The 16,701-nt window shown below is 33.7% G+C and overlaps 1 protein-coding gene across 8 annotated transcripts in view; it reads right to left on the bottom strand.

Annotated features, from left to right (window-relative positions):
* LOC146600254 (sodium channel protein type 1 subunit alpha) overlaps nt 1-16,701 on the bottom strand; it is a 68,932-nt gene that overhangs the window by 25,566 nt on the left and 26,665 nt on the right. For all 8 annotated transcript variants that reach the window (XM_085325838.1, XM_085325841.1, XM_085325843.1 and 5 more), the window contains 8 exons: nt 16,018-16,256; nt 13,510-13,683; nt 12,525-12,881; nt 11,322-11,804; nt 9,023-9,140; nt 6,724-6,878; nt 4,132-4,305; nt 2,522-2,644 (listed from right to left, as the gene is read on the bottom strand). In XM_085325838.1, the coding sequence (XP_085181964.1) occupies nt 2,522-2,644; nt 4,132-4,305; nt 6,724-6,878; nt 9,023-9,140; nt 11,322-11,804; nt 12,525-12,881; nt 13,510-13,683; nt 16,018-16,256 (1,823 nt within the window). The remainder of the gene's footprint in view (nt 1-2,521; nt 2,645-4,131; nt 4,306-6,723; nt 6,879-9,022; nt 9,141-11,321; nt 11,805-12,524; nt 12,882-13,509; nt 13,684-16,017; nt 16,257-16,701) is intronic.

Here is a 16,701-nt window from a genome sequence, read left to right as displayed (position 1 = left end):
GACTATATAATGATTTAAAAAGTGAAGTATGTTTCATATTTAGAGACAGACCAGTTATTCGTATTTACTGATTATGTAAGAAGCTGTATTCTTTTAATTTACCAGAATTGTAAAATTATTTAAGAAAGTGTCTGATTCAAAACTTCTGTATACTGTCATTTCTTAATAAAATCATGAAACTGCATCAATTTAAAGTTCCTGAGAAATTACCCTCTTATTTTCCAAAATGATACAGAGCATCTTACATATAGGCGATTTTTTGGAATACATTTGATCGCTTATGTTTTCAAGACAAAATCTTCAGAGTTTTGAACATGGGGCAAAAATCATAAAATTATGAATACATTTTGAATAAAAAAAACCTCAGCTTGTTTTGCCACAGGTCAGTGTAGGTATAAGCAATATAAGTAAGCAAAGAGGTTGGTTTATTTTCACTTCCTTCTGGCAGATAAAAGAATCTTTTTTATGGACTTTTATGAAATGAACTAAGTTGCTGGAGGACTGTAACTTGATATGGCAATAGTCTTATCATGAGCTGGTCAATTATTTGTTACCATTTGTTATCTGAACCTTTTTACTGTTTGAGAGTCATTCATAAACTAATACTAATCTCTCTGAATACACTGTTATTGTAAATGTTTGCCAAGTGCTGTGGAAAAATGATCTTCAGAATTGCATGTAATTCACAGTGAGGGTAAGATCTATCCAGTTGACCAGATTTGTTAAGTGACTTAGCTCAGGTACTTCACTGATTATCATTAACTTTTTAGGACAGAGCTGTAACAACCCTTTTTGCCTTTTCCGGCTTGTCTGTGATTCTGGTGTGATGTGCTGCTCATGAATTACTCGTGTTGCATAGGTGAGCTTCTACTGTATGACTGGGCATTTGGCATAGTTTTGTAGTTTTTCAGAGAGAAAAACTTTTTATAAAGGAAAGCAATAAACAGATCTCAGATAACAGATACCTTTCTTTGAACATGAATATCCTGATTCTTTTTAAGTAGAAAGATTTACTAAGGAAATCATGTGAGGATACAGAGAGTTGAATTAAACATTTAGCAATCAGTTTCAACATTATCTTTCTAGTTTCATTAGGTAACTGACATTATCTTCTCTTATCTTTCTGCTTTTTCCAGCATCATCTAAAGAGGTGTATTGCTTGTCCCTGTGTAATTTTTATATTAGTCTCACAGTCTTCCTGCAGCTGATCCAGGAAGTTATTAGAAGTAAAACTGACAGCAATTTCCCAAACATCTGTCTGTACAAAAAACACATTTATCTGAATGTTCACGAACAGTAAGTACAAAAATAAAGAGAAAAGGGGTAAATCAAATAGTCATTCTAAACTTAAATGAAAGCTCATATGCTCTGTAGTATTTGACCAGCTCTTACCCTGCTGAATTATCAATTCATCAATTTCAAATGATGAGAAAAGTGTTAAAAGTCAAACTGTTAGATGAAACTGAAATTAATTAATCTAGTAATCATCTTTAGCAATATTTTTTCTGATGCATTCTGAAGGAGAGATATGCAACCTGATGGATACAATTTAAGGAACTGAATTCTAAGAATCTGAATTTGATTTCATTAAGCTGGTATTTATATCTCAGAACTGTTCAGACACTATATTGTAGACAATTTCATTAGATTATACATGACTTTTGAAATTCATTAGCACACTGTTTCCTCTCATGTTTCCATGAAGTAGAAAAAAGCAGTCTCTAAAACATAGTTCAATAACATGCATACAGAGTTAGTTTGTATTCAGTGGCTTTAGGGAACAGAAGGCACAGACAAATGAAAAAACAGTTAAAATGCTTTCTTGTGTGAAATGTAAGTAAGCAGGGCTCTAAGCTACTCAGAATAAGTATGAATAACCTTATATACTTTGTATTAAATATTGAATAATTGGAGTTTTGTTGAAGTAAGAATCCACTTACTTTACAAACGAGTAATTTCATAGAGAAATCAAATCATTTGATTTATTTTTATTTTTAAAGTCAGCCAAACTCAGAAATAGATTTAAACCACTAGCTAGTATGACTATATCTCTGGTGTGATCTAGTAAAATTCAGCTGGCTGGGACAGACAAAGTTAATTTATCAAATATAAGGAAAAAATGGAAGATTTGAAGAAGTAACAGAAAATACATTTATTAATTAATGCTAATTTAGATTCCTGCATAAGTACTGCGATCAGTAAAAAATTAAAACCCTGTTACATTTTATTCATTATTAAGAATATGTTAAAAGAGTTCATAGTTGGTAATTTCAAAGTCTTAAATGAAAAACTCCTGAGATTGGCTAGAAAGTAAAGTAACTTTGAAGAACACAACTTTTTATGTGATATACTGCATATGGATTTAGGTGAACCGATGAAGCTTTTTGCTTATCTGTTAGTAAAAGGTATGCAATAGATAAAGAGATAGTGCAGCCTTTCTGCATGGATTTGTCATTCCTTATTCTGCATGCATGATTCTTTGTATGCATGCATAATTCCAGATTCTTTCATGTTGTCTTACCCTCATGCCTTCAAATCGTGACAAAGCTCTTAGAGGTCTCAAAGCTCTTAGTGTCCTAAGGGATTTAATGGCACCAAGCTCAGAGTAACCCAATGCATTTGCTGTTAAGCTAACCAAAGAGACCTATATGAAAACAGGAAAGTAAAAATTACTATATTGTACATACTACTTCACATACCATAAATGTGAGATGCAAACTTCTTTAGCAGAATCTAATTTTGCACCACTTTCTTCAAGAATAGGAAATCTTTTCAATAAAAAAGAAGTAATAAGAAAAAAGAGTAGGATAGGTAAATAAATAAATGAACAGGAATGCCATAAGTTAACAGATAAATAATATCTGGAAACATTAATACTTTGCAATTTTATTTTGCTGGTGATTTGAGGACATTTTAGACCCTCAAAGGCAAATGAAATTAATCTTTTCTTTTTATTGATTTAGGTGCTGAACTTACTTTTTCTCTATTTTTAATTGTATTTTTAATGTTGAATCTCATATATATTTAATGTATAACATACACAAATTACAAAGGTTGTCAACACCAGTCATAAAACAAAGCTCAATTTTATTTGATTAGCCCTTATATGCTGGGAACACAGTCAAAGTCCCTTGGATTTTTAGTAATTCTTTGGTTCATTAACTGCTTAAGAAGTAAGACCATTTACTTGGTCAATGTCCATTCTTAAGTCATTCAAATCAGGACAAAATTAATCATAATTTTAAATTTGAATTTGTTTAATATTTGTTTTCCTGTAAGTTTTACAAGACATTCTTATCTTAAAAAAATAAAGACAATAGTTTTGCTTTTGTAACTATGTAAAATAAAATATTCTAGTTTCAGACACAGAAGGTCATGGGTTGCAGAAACACCACGAATTTCTGTACATTAGGGGTTTGCTCAAAGGACTATACTTAGGACATTAACTTTTAAATTCTTTATCTATAATGGGACCAGTACATCAAGAAATGGTATCCCACCATTCTCAGCACAGTAAAGTTATAACTATTGCTTGCTAGAAAGACCAATGAGCCTGATTTCAAACAAAGCTGTGCACATTGTAAGTTCAGTAACACCCATGGGACTCTAATACTGAGTAAGCCACACCACCAATTCTACAGCTTCATCTTCCGTTCCTTTAAAAAACTTCATTCAGCCACATGCTGAAATCTGTGGACATGATAGTCATTTCTTTCCCATGGAGGTCTTAATTCAGAGCAATGTCTGATCTGGTTCATCATGTTGCTGGATGTTGTTTAGACCACAGAGAGAGAGAAAGTGGATCTGAAGGAACTAGCAACCAGGAGCAGAAGAGGGGACCGCACAACCTCTCAGCTGCAGTGCTGGGTTGTATACTCTTTCTAACTGCTTAGAGATCTACAGAGTTATAGCAGAACATCTTCCTGTCCTTCTTACTCTGTGATATAGGAAGACAGTGTTGCAAGTGTAAAGTAAAAAACAGTGAACTATGGAATTTTTACTATCGTCTACCTTGGTTTTTAAATTGAACAGTAAATTAGTTAGTATACATAGATATTATGATTGCAAATAAAGTAATATAAAGCAGATAAAATAAATATAATAATAACACTGAGGAAATATGCTACATACATCCACAATCAGGAAGTCCAGCCAGCACCAGGCATTAGTAAAGTATGTTTGATAGCCATAGGCTACCCACTTTAGCAACATTTCCAGAATGAAGATGTAAGTGAAGACCTTGTCAGCGTATTCCAGCATGGTCTTGATAGTTTTGCGCTGTTCAATATATATGTCTTCAAATGCCTATAAGCAAGAACATTCAAAAATATTTGTTATTCCATTTTGTTACTGCACATAGTTTAGGTTGTGGGCACTTGCAACAGAAAAAAAAATTAATGTTTTTCTTCAAGAAAACACATGGTAGTATGGGTTTTATCTCATGTTTCCTTTTCTACTAACTCAGCTGGTATCGCTCTTTTTCCCTATGGAGTTGTATTCTTCAGCTCACAGCAGGAAGAAGCAGCAACCCAGCCACAGCTTCATTAGTCACTGATCTTTTTATTGCTGAATTGTTAAACAGGTTGTTTATGCTACTTAGTTTTGGTGGTTAGAGCATGGTGCTGCTAATGCCAAGGTCATGGGTTCAGTCCCCATACAGGGCTATGCTGAGGGTTGGACTAGATATCTCCAGAGGTCCCTTCCAACCTTACCATTCTATGATTCTGCAAAGTGATATGCCTAAACTGAATTCTAGTGAAATTGGCTGGTTTGTATTCAAGCAGATCAAATTTTTAAATTAAGGGCCATGGCTGTAAAATTTTCATGACAAAAACAATGACAATATAGTTTCTATTTTTAAGTCCTGCTGTTTTTTGAAAACTGTAGGTAATAAATCATAAAGCAAGTTCTTTCTTTACTAAGAAATATATTTCTTTTACCTACCTGTGTAGGTAAATATAATACCAGGGTATTTCTCACATTATATGAGATGATACCTAAAATTACTGATTAACTTTTTGACAGCATTTTATGTTTTCATTGAGATATCATTTAATATCATTTAGACAGTATTGTGTTTTCATTTTTAGATATTTGAAAAAGAAGCTATTCAAATATACAACTTATGCTTTTCAGAAATTATTCCCATCCTTCAAGAAATTTTCTTTAGTTATTTTTATATGAAGAAAAAAGTTGGTTTTATTGGAAAGGACTGGAATCATTTGCTGGCTTTGCAAACATTCAGATATTTATAAATACTAACATTCATTTTTACCCAGTCTGCTTTTGAATCATTTCACACCTGTAAGTTCAAATGATTTGTATTTGTTCATCAATTATCAAATTAGTATCTGTGTCAGTAATTTTGGATACTTGAAACAGGTACTATTGTACCTGAGACTCCCATAATCACTAACAACTTCATCTTACAAAAATGGGAACTACTAGTGGATACCATTCCCATTTTATAGCTTAGATTGTCCCAGAGGCTAAGTTAACAATGCCCTTGGCAGCAAAGGTATGTCTGCTCTCTGACCCAATGCTCCTAGATCTGGGTTTCGCAGGCACATGGTGTTCAGTAGAAGCTGTTGATTTGACATGTCAATATTAGACCAAACAGAAGCTGAATAGTTATAGATTAGTAAAGATTTAGTTATAGATTTAACCAAAACTAACTCCGGGTATATTCATAAATTGCTAACCATTAACAGTATTTTAAAGTTTTGGATGGAGTCTAACTAAAGTTTCTAMTACACTTTTACAAAGCACTATTGTTTTATAATGTAGCAACCTAAAAGGGTACCTACTAAATGGTAACCACATCTACCAGGGTATATACCAACTATACTACAGGTTATCTCAGGGTAAATAGTTTGCCTAAGAAACTTCTGCTCAGTATGTATCTAGGTTCAGCTTTATTTAACAATTCATTTCYGTTTTTGTATTTTTTGTAATTATTTGTATTTGTAAACTAATATATTATTGGCTTTCTTTCTTTCATTCTTATAGTTTAAAACTGAAGTTGGCTTCTCTTTATTCTGCCCTCACAATCTTGCTAAATTTACAGCATGATGTTTGGTTACTTTGCATTTGCAGAGATATCCCTTTAGTCTACTTGACTATGACTCTGTAGAGGCTGGATTAGAAGTATATATGGYAAGTTCTTATTGTTAGAAAGCAATAATCACAGAAACGTAGTTTTAATCTTTTTTGCTTTTCCAGCACATCACAACATTTCTAAGGCTGCATAAGAGCTGCAGCTCTTGCAAGGCAGCATAAGCTGTCTGTACCCACACAATTACCTCCAAGGTGTTCTTTTTCGTGGGATACGGTTCTTTCCTGAGTTAGGCCAATAAACACTGATGAAATTAGAAGGGACATTTGTATAATAAAGTTAAATATGTTCTCTTCTTGTACTACATGGTGCCACTTTCCCTGCTTCAGGCATATCACAATCTCTTTCAGGAATATAGTTAACCCTCTAATCAATTATATTTTTTTCTTTTTTTGAACATATTGTTGAAAAGAGACTTTTTATACTATACCCTTTTTCAAAAGCATAACTAAAATTTAGCCCTCATCATTTAAAGGCATGAAATTATGCGTTTTTTAGTTTTTCGGGGTTTTTTTCCTAGTGGAGAAAACCAAGCTGTAACAATATTTGAAAAGCAAACCTTTAAGTTTACTCATTAAATCATTATACTTTGTTCATATTTTACTCACCAGAGCACCACTACTCAGGAGAATCATAAAGACAATGAAAGTCTCAAACCAGTTGTGTTCAACAATCCTGAAGCAGGTTTTTCTAAGGTTCCACCACTGTTTTCCTCTCCCCTCTTCTACACTTACTTGACAGCACTTGAACCTTCGTACACAGCCTTTATAAAAAGATGTATATTGAGAAAACAAAAATGAGAATTTTTGCTGAATTGCTTTACTTTTAATGATGTATTCTGTTAGTGATACAACCACTACTTTTCCACAAACAGTGCTATATAGTAAACCCATCAGATTTTACCTAAATGTCCTTTTTTTCAATGTAAGAAAATTAAGCACTGAGACAATTAGAATTTACAATTAAATGAAAGAATAAGAAAAATTATTTATCAAGAACTAAACAAAYGCTCAATAAGATACACACAAAAAGATAAAGTTCATGCAATATGAAGGCAAATTACAAAATATGAGATAAAAATATACTAACAAATGTCATCCAAATTTAAAGTAGGTTTACATAGTAATATGCAAGAGTTATTCAATTCTACTTTCTTCTTGTTTAGGAAAGTAGGTTTACATAGTAATATGCAAGAGTTATTCAATTCTRCTTTCTTCTTGTTTAGGATATTGGATTAGACAATTTTTGTATTTATAGTGTGAATAAGTTCTAAGCTCCCTTTCTGAGTTCTGAGCTTTTCAGTACCAGCTGACTTCTCTAACTTGTGCCCTTAATTTATTTAAGGTTTGCCTTTAACTTAGCTGTTAACTTGATTTTGCTTCTTCTTTCATTTATTTTAGGTGGAAAATACTTACAATCAATAATGTTATTTTCTTTACCAAAGCCAAGTCTGTAGAAGTATTACTTCTTACTAGTGCAGCATAAATTTGTAAAGAAATCTTTCTGTTATCACATCCAGAAATAATTCATTCCCAGCACTGATGGTAGCAATTATTTTCCAAACTCTGTCTGGGCTAGTACTTCATACTGGTCTAGTATGAAGGTGCTTTTTCCATTTGTGTTTCTCTTTGCCTAGTATTATCACAGAGCCCCTCACTTCACCCACCCTGTTCCAGGACAACCCTAGAGTCTGTAGTCAGCTTTTCAGACTATCCCAGTATTATCTCTTTGATTAACATTCCATATGTGATACTGACCTAAACAGATTTATCAATGATATCCTTTTCTTATATTTTCACTTTTGACATATCTCATGTACAATGCWACCTGTCAAAGCCAACTATTTCTGTTTTTCTTGTATATACCTTTTAACTACTGGGTTCTAGTTGTGATTAGAGCATTTTAATCTCTATCATATCAGACTTATTATTGTATCATATTGTTACATATCTGTATAAGTAATTGAGTTTTCATCAGTTTGGTCTACAGGCATCTTGGCACGTACCCAAACACTGCTGTTGTCTTTTACTGGCATAGCCAGTTTCTAGCAGGATCTGGCAGAATTTTCTGTTCTCAGCAAGAAGTTAGATTATTACCTACACTGATTATGATTTTTTTTTGAGTCAAGGCATCATCCAGCCTACCTGCATTTTCAGCATCTAAATTTTGATTATAGGTACTAAACCCAGCATGTATGCTTACATTACTGTTGTAAACTTAGTCCTCTTTCCCCACCTCCTTTCCACACATACACACACTCATGATGTTTCTCACAAGAAAATAAAGTAACTTAGCAAATAATGTTTAAGACCACATTCCTGCTGTATCAAGTTGTGTAAAATGTCCAAAGGATGGAAGCATGAAAGTCCAATGCATGGAAGCATGAGTGAGTCAAGCAGATATGCCTGTTATTTTTCCCTCAAGTGGCACACAAAGCCTTTTCTTTCTCTTTTTGCCAATTTGTAGAAGGTTCATTTAGCATTTTGCACAAGACCATCCAGTTGCACTTTTTATTTACCAGTCAACAGCAATTTAAGTATCATATACTTTGCAAAGCACTGTGATGGCTATGAGGAGTGCTATAAAAAGTGTGCTATTTTATTATCTAATTAGACTGTAACTCAGTTCAGGTAGTATAGTATTTGGTACTAAAACATAACTGAGTAATATATTTCTTGTCATTTTAGCAATGACAAATCTATGATAAACTATGTTTTCTTAATTGTTATCTAAAAGATCATATCATTATCAGTATTCATATTATAAATAATGCTCTAAAAGTACAGATCATAGTTTAAAGATTGTCACAAGAGCAAGTAACATGTAAATATTAATAGCTAATTTAAATAGATTATTCATGTTATTCTATATTTCATGAATAAGTATTATTATTTTTGTTCCAAAAACCTTCTGTGAAGCAGGCCTCTGGCTCCTGGGCTTCTTCAGGTTCAACTTCTGGTTGCTCTTCTGCAGGAAGTCCAATGTCAACTGTACTGCCTTCAGATGAACTGGACAAATTTAGCTTCTGTAAAGAAAAAAAAAAAGGATCACAAATACAAAATAAATATTTTTAAGGAAAACAGTACTTTTCAGAATAAATAATAAATAAATAATTCTGCTGATTTTTAATGTTTTAATATTCAATGTAAGTGAATAGCTGATAAACATACTTAAGTAAAATTTGTACATTTTCTTGTTTTCCTTCTGCACTGTATGGGACCTTTCAATAAGAAGTGTATCAGTGATAGATAACGCTGCAAACAAAATGACATTTTTAAACTGAAAAGTATAAATGATGGTCTGAAGCCTGCCAAGGGTTATGACCACAGGTGGCAATAAGTAGTGATCTGACTCAACTGAATAGAACTAATAAAGCTAAATATACATACAGAAATTTGTAAAATCCACTGAAAAGTAGGCAAGAGCCTAATATAATAACATAAATGAGGTGGGAGCTCAGTGGAATGAGGGGGAAAAGCACTGATCAGCATAGGAAGCTATAATTTAGAGGTCAGCTATGGATAGATTCAAATTGCTGAAATTCTAGCTCAGAAGGAAGTGGAAGCAGCTGACAATGAAGCTGAGATAGAATAATGAGAGCCCATAAAACATTATATTATATTTTATAATTTTGTCAAGTTTTTAGTAACATGATACGCATAAAGAATGGGAAGTGAAAGGTGCAAATCAAACTCAAAAACTTAATGCTTTTAGACTAATTCCCACCATAAAATTCTAAAAATTGTAACATGCAGTTGTGACCTGGTTGCAATATAGGTTCAGCAAAGCCACGTTGCAGCGGACTCTTTAATAATTGTTTTTCTAGGCAAAGAAGTACTGTAGATCTAGTCTACATTAATTTGAGTAAAAGACTTGCAAGGCTGCCATATTTGAAATTATTAGGTCAAGCTACTTTCTCAGGTGAAGATCCAAAGCTTGCTCCTGGATTAATACTGGATTTTTATTAAGAATGCTAGAGGGCTTACGAACACTAAAGTGACAGCAGCACAGAATTCAGTTAGCCTAAAATTAAGTATTTGAATTACTATTAGCAATACAACAGTGGCAGGAGGAAGATGAGCTATCCCACCAAGAAATTTGATCACTACCAGAATGTAAGCTGGCTAGTTTAAGGATAATCTCTTTTGTGATAATTTAAGGACTAATCTCAGGTTCTTCAAGTCAGGATATTCAATTTGTTAAATGTCTGGAAATCACTGAGAGTGTGGTTGTTTTACAAATATCATCATCAAATTGATATAAATTATTTTGTTAAAACAGTCATGGAGACAAAGTTGTTTAAAAGAAGTTACAAGCTCTCTTTCTATATATATATATATATTTTTTATCACAATTTTCAACAAGACTTTATATCTATTGCTTGCTTTGACATTTACTTAGCAACAGGAGATGGTCTAGTCTATTGATACAATTTTCAGTTTTAACCACTAAGTGGCTTTGAAAAATGTGGAAGAGTCTATGATCAAAAACTTCTTTTTTTGRACTCTCAGTCTAGAAGAGTTGACAATTTAAAAATCTAAAAGAATTCCAGAGTCTAAAACACATAAACTGACTCTATGCTTTGTAGTTTACATCTGCTCTCAAAAAACATGGCATAAAGGGGGATTTTCAGGGTAGCAGAATCATAGAATCGGTAAGGTTGGAAGGGACCTCTGGAGATCATCTAGTCCAACCTCCCTGCTCAAGCAGGGTCACCTAGAGCATCGTAGACAGGGTTGCATCCAGGCGGGCCTTGAAGATCTCCAGTGAAGGAGACTCCACAACCTCTCTGGGCAACCTGTCCCAGTGCTCTCTCAATCTCACAGTGAATGATGTTTATCACTCATAAAGGGATCTTTGTTACAGAAGGCAAAGAAAAGTGTTTCTGGGTAAATAAGGATGTTGCTAAGATGCACTGCTCTGCTCTGCCAGTTATTGCAATGACTGAGAATCACAGATAATTCTTATCGACTCAGTCCCTCATTGCCTGGCATCCTATCTGCTCTTGGAACTACAGTAATTTTTAACCTCTCCTCATGCTTTTTTTTATCTAGAATTAAGCCTTCCTTTATACACTCATTTTTGCCCATTACAAAACAGTTTCAAAATCACAAATGCTCTAGAACTGAATACGCTGGCTTCTGCTGAAAAAAAGAAAAATCTTCAGTAGATCACACCAAAATGTTTGCACAAAATATCTAAGTACCTCCTTGCTTTCTTCCAGATCTGATTCACTACTAAATTCCTCTGTATTTAAATTTTCGAAGTCAGATTCACCCACAGCAATGGGCACTGTCACGGTGAGGCTTGGATTGTTTATGAACGACATGTAATCACTTTCGTCAATTATGTACTTTTCCACACTGCTGCCTGTGCCTATGCCACTAGTTGTTCCGTTCCCATCTTTAATAAAATCATGGTCCTTACTTATTTCCATATTTGTATGGTTAGAGATACAGCTATTTTTGTTGTTCAAATCTTCAAGTGGTTTGATTTCATCTAATGCTTTTTGTTTTTTAACAAAAGCCTTTTGGAGGAATTCACGTGCTTTTCTTTTCACATAATCTATGCCCTTCTGCATTCTTGCTACAGCAATCTGGAGATTGTTCATTTCATTATCATCATCCGTGACTGCAAGGTTGTCTGCACTAAATGAGCTCAACAGCAAGGCCAAAAATAGGTTCAGTACCTGCAGAAAGATAAAAAGGTACATTCTATAACTTATCACAATGAAGAATATTTATTTTATAAAAAATTGTCGTATTAGGTAACACCTGAGACTGAAGTCCCAATACATCACCAAAGCCAGACAAAAACATCCTCAGTATGTTTTGCTTTCCTACAAGAAATCTCAGGTTTCCATTTTGCCTTTGTTTTGCTTTGCAGGTCCTGTTCAGTACTGAAAAAAAAAATCCTACAGCTGCTTTATATCTGTAAATGTGTCTTTAAATCCCCACAGTATACAAGTATTTTGGTGCAAATGTTTATCATCTAAAAAGAGAGATAAACTTTGCTATTCAACATCATCAGAAAGCTTAATATATCCCATCACACAGCAGAAATTATACCATTATTTAGTTGACTAATTATGTGATAAATAATAAAACTACAGTAAATGGTTTATAAAGAGCTCATAAACTAAAATTATGTGAAGCACAAAATATTCGCAAACAGCCAAAAGACAAATTAAGAATGTGACTAAGTGCTCACTCCTATATTAAGTCTGTGGATTTTGACATTGCAAGGTGCAGAATACTTTGTTCCCAATTCAAAAAAGCTTTTATGTTTAACTTTAAGCATTGCTTCAAACCACCTGCTTAAGTGCTTTGTTGAAGCAGAGCCAGAACACTTAGTGCACTGAGCCCACTCTGTTGCCAAATAATTTTTTGTTAATATTTTGGCTACATACCACTAGGTTTCCAATCACCATGACCATCATGAAGACAGTAAGGCACATGGCTTGGCCTGCAACCTCCATGCAGTCCCACATCGTCTCTATCCATTCTCCACAGAGCACTCGGAATACAATCAAGAAAGAGTGGAAAAAATCTTGCATGTGCCAGCGTGGAAGTACACAGTCACTTGCGATTTTGCAGACACATTCCTTATAGTTTTTCCCAAACAGCTGCATCCCAACTACAGCAAAAATGAAGACAATGATGGCCAGCACCAGGGTCAAATTTCCTAAAGCTCCCACAGAGTTACCGATAATTTTTATCAGCATATTTAGAGTTGGCCAAGATTTTGCTAATTTGAAAACACGTAACTGGAAGAAAAAAAAAAAAACACTGTTAGGACAAACAGCAAGAAAGACACAGAAGAACTTTAATTTGTGGAAATGTATTACTGCAAAGTATGACCAGAGTATGACTGTTGAGATGGTATCCTCTTATCTAAAAGCATGATGACAGAAGTGCCAGTCACAAAATTTTGTGATGTTAGAGGTTGGTGTCCTCAAAGCACAATTTTTATTGAAAGTCAAATCTACTAGACATACTAAATGGAATTTAAAATCTAGGGTTCATCTCTTACAAAATATCTGGGCCTCCTGCTTCTCTATGTTTATTTGCAGAGCAGATCTACCCCTGTGCTGTCATCCAGAGCAGCATACATCTAGTGGCTGTTCTTGTTTTCACATCACGGAATGTTTTAATGTATAAATGCAACAAACAAACTGGAAATAGGCCCAGGCACCCTTCGCTATCCATTTGCCTGGATCTCCACCAGTTCCCACTGAAGACAGTAGATACAGCAAGTAATAAGGACATATACTAGTGAAAGAGATTTCAGGATCAGTATCATGGCAAGCATCAAGCAAATTTTTATGGCAAGTAGACTATCATTAGTGTAATGAAGCCCCATTGAAAAAGTCAGTGCAACTGATGTATATTTACCAATCTGAATGATCGAAGAACTGAGAGTCCTTCCACATCTGCAAGACCAAGTTCAACCAAACTAAGGGTTACAATAAAGCCGTCAAAAATATTCCAGCCTTCCTGGAAATAATAATAAGGGTCCATTGCAATTATCTTGAGAAACATTTCTGCTGTGAAGATCCCAGTGAAGACCTGAATTCAAAATGCAGTTTGTTATTTCTGTGTGAAATGTAACATTAMAAGTTTAGCTGTTGTTTAGTTTTTATATTCAAGCAACATAACTGCAATAAGTGTCCTCCAAAATTGATACTTAAAAATAGTTGTGTACTGTAGTGATTTATTATACTTACCTTCTCTTAGCAAGTGCCATACACACTAAGTAATTTTTTTCCAGTTGTTTAAATTTTAGACTAAACACATTACATAAACTTCTGCTTTATAATATTTATAATCCAATTTTAACTCTCAGGATATGGACTTTCTCATTAACTGTACAAACAATGTCTCAAATTTGATTTTCACAACATAAAACAGAGTGCTTTCCAAGAAATTAAATGGTATGACATCACTCTTTGTATACTAACATTCTACAGAAGCATTAATGAGGCCAAATCTAAGACTCCTGAATGTCAGCTCCTTTTCTGGTATGAACAATCATAATTCCATTCAATTCTATAGGGAAGGTTATTTATGCCAGCTGAAGCTCAGTCGAGCTACAATAATTTGCAAAAGCTGAGGAACTTCCAGATGGGTGTTTCCACTAACTGCAGTGAACACTGGATCACTAACTTTAAGGTCAGGAAGGAGATAGCATTTAATAATGTGTTTTGAAAGTGGTAGTACTCATAACACTTTCTCACCATGGGACACAGTATAGTTTAATGGGATACAATATACTTAAATCACATTTAAGAGCCAACAAAATAGTGACCCTGAGTAGCTTTGAGAAAAAGCTCTTCAAGTCCTAAGAGTATTAGACGTTGCCACAGGATAGGAAAGTACTAATGCATTTTTCAGTTTTGATAACCCATTTTCAAGTAAGCTGAACAGAAAGTGGGACAGGTAACAAGAATAATCTAACTGAGATAATCAGAAGATAAACCAGAATAGTCTTACTTGCTCAGCCTCTATGCTCAAGGTAGATTTTACTGCTGTTTTTAGATACATCATAGATAAGAACATTGGAGAGGGAAAAAATTTTTTTGTTTTTGTTGTGTTAAGTTACAGATTTGGAGTAAGAGGCAGGAATGAAGAAATACAGTCTGAAAGTGAGAATAGCTTCCTAAGCATAAGAGGAGTGAGATCTTAGAGGAGCTCTGGAGTGGAACTACTGGCATGTGAAAACCCTGAGAGCTTTCCCACTGCAGATTAAGAAATTTATGAAGGAATTTATGTCTGGGAATTTAAGACTGGAAGACAGCTGAGATTATAGCTAGTTCTCTTCCATCCTCTTTACAGTCTAATGTTCCCATGTTATTCACCAAGGTTTAGATGGCATTTTTTTTGGTTGGAAAACAAAACTATAAAATACCACAAAAGAAGATTTTAAAATTTACTAGGAAGCACATATTCAGAGGTTCACTTCTTTTAAATTTATGGAAAGAGGTTATGCATTTATCTATTAGTTCTCCATAGTAAGTCTGGTATTTATTTACATGATCTTAAACATTTTTTCTCATTACAAAACTAGGTGTATTAAAAATCTCATTATAAGAAGTCAATTCTTAAAATAAGAGACAAAGTAGGACTGCAGCTGCAAATACTTCTACATGATCAAACCTGTCAGTTCAAAAGCCTCAGAGCTACAGCAAATTAACTGCTGAATTCTTTAATAATTTATCTTTTTGAAGTAGAGCGAGAAAATAGAGTTGACAATATGAGGAAAAGATATCTTACTAATTTTATGATACTAAAATATATACAAACTCCAAGAGAAGAAGTACTGCAGGATATTTCTTTAGTTTTACATACAGCATACAGAGGAAATGATCAACATATCCCCATAAAAAGTCATTTATAGAAGAAAATACTAGAATGCTTTTAAATAGCTTTAAGCTATTGCAAACCTTTGCTCAGGAAACAGAGCAACAAGAGGAATGCAATTAAAAACACATTCATAATTTACACCTTTGTAATGTACTGATTGAAAAAGCACCACTACATTTATTTTCACAGTCTCCTTTGCATAGAAGTAATGCATTGCCTGGTTTAGTAGTTAGATAAATAAACTTTTATTTAAGATGGATTTAATGTAGCATTGGTGCCATTTTTTAAATATTTAATATGGTTTAGTAGAGCATTGGCATATATTGATTTTATAGAATCCTAATTTATATGAGCCAGGGCTGAAGGTGAAATTTCCAGGAATGTTCTGACAGAGATATTTCTGGAGAGCAATGCATTCACTTTTTAAAGGGGTGGTCGAAAGTTGTTAAAACTCCGCTTTCACTTACTTCAGATATAGTTCCTTCAAAATTGTAAACATAGAAAAGTAAAAATATGTCACCTGACAACAAACAGACTTACCAGATTTCCGACTGAAAGAACATTATTGAATTCAGCAGTCATCGGATAATGCTCCATGGCCATAAAGAGTGTGTTTAAGACAATGCAAATAGTAATGGCCAGATCGACAAATGGATCCATCACCACTAAGTTGACAATATGCTTTACTTTTAACCAGTGTGGACTGCAGTCCCAGATCAAGAAAATATTTGCAAATTTATACCAGCACGGTGGGCATTTCTGTCTTGATTCTTCAAGTTCTAGGGGAAAAAACATGTCAGGTGAGTATATGATTGCCCTAATCTTTCTCAGACCTATATGGGTTATATCAGTCAAATTGTCAATCTGCACTGGTACCCATTAATCTTCTATAAGCATGCCCCTTATAATACTTACAGAGCTTTTCTACAAACCCTTTAAAAATATTTATCAGATATATTTAATTTTTTCGAAGCTTATATGCCAAACACAATTTCTTTGTATTCCAATCACTATTCTAGTCAGTAGCAATTTATGTTTTGATTTGTACTTTGTATTTTACTATTCCCTGATTAAACTTCAGTCTGTTTCTCCAACTTGCTGTTCCATTATGTAAATATTTTTATTTTGAAATTTGTGGAGTTTAGATACGAATTTTCAATATATTTTTAACTCCTATTTCAAGAAAAAATATTTTTATCAGCTAGAATAGAACTTCTTTATAGA

This window comes from Rhea americana, unplaced genomic scaffold (genome assembly GCF_003343005.1).
Source record: "Rhea americana isolate MKP2758 unplaced genomic scaffold, rheAme1 scaffold_124, whole genome shotgun sequence".
NCBI lineage: Eukaryota > Metazoa > Chordata > Aves > Rheiformes > Rheidae > Rhea > Rhea americana.
Note: the sequence above shows the minus strand (reverse complement) of the source record. Positions and strands in the feature narration are given on the sequence as shown.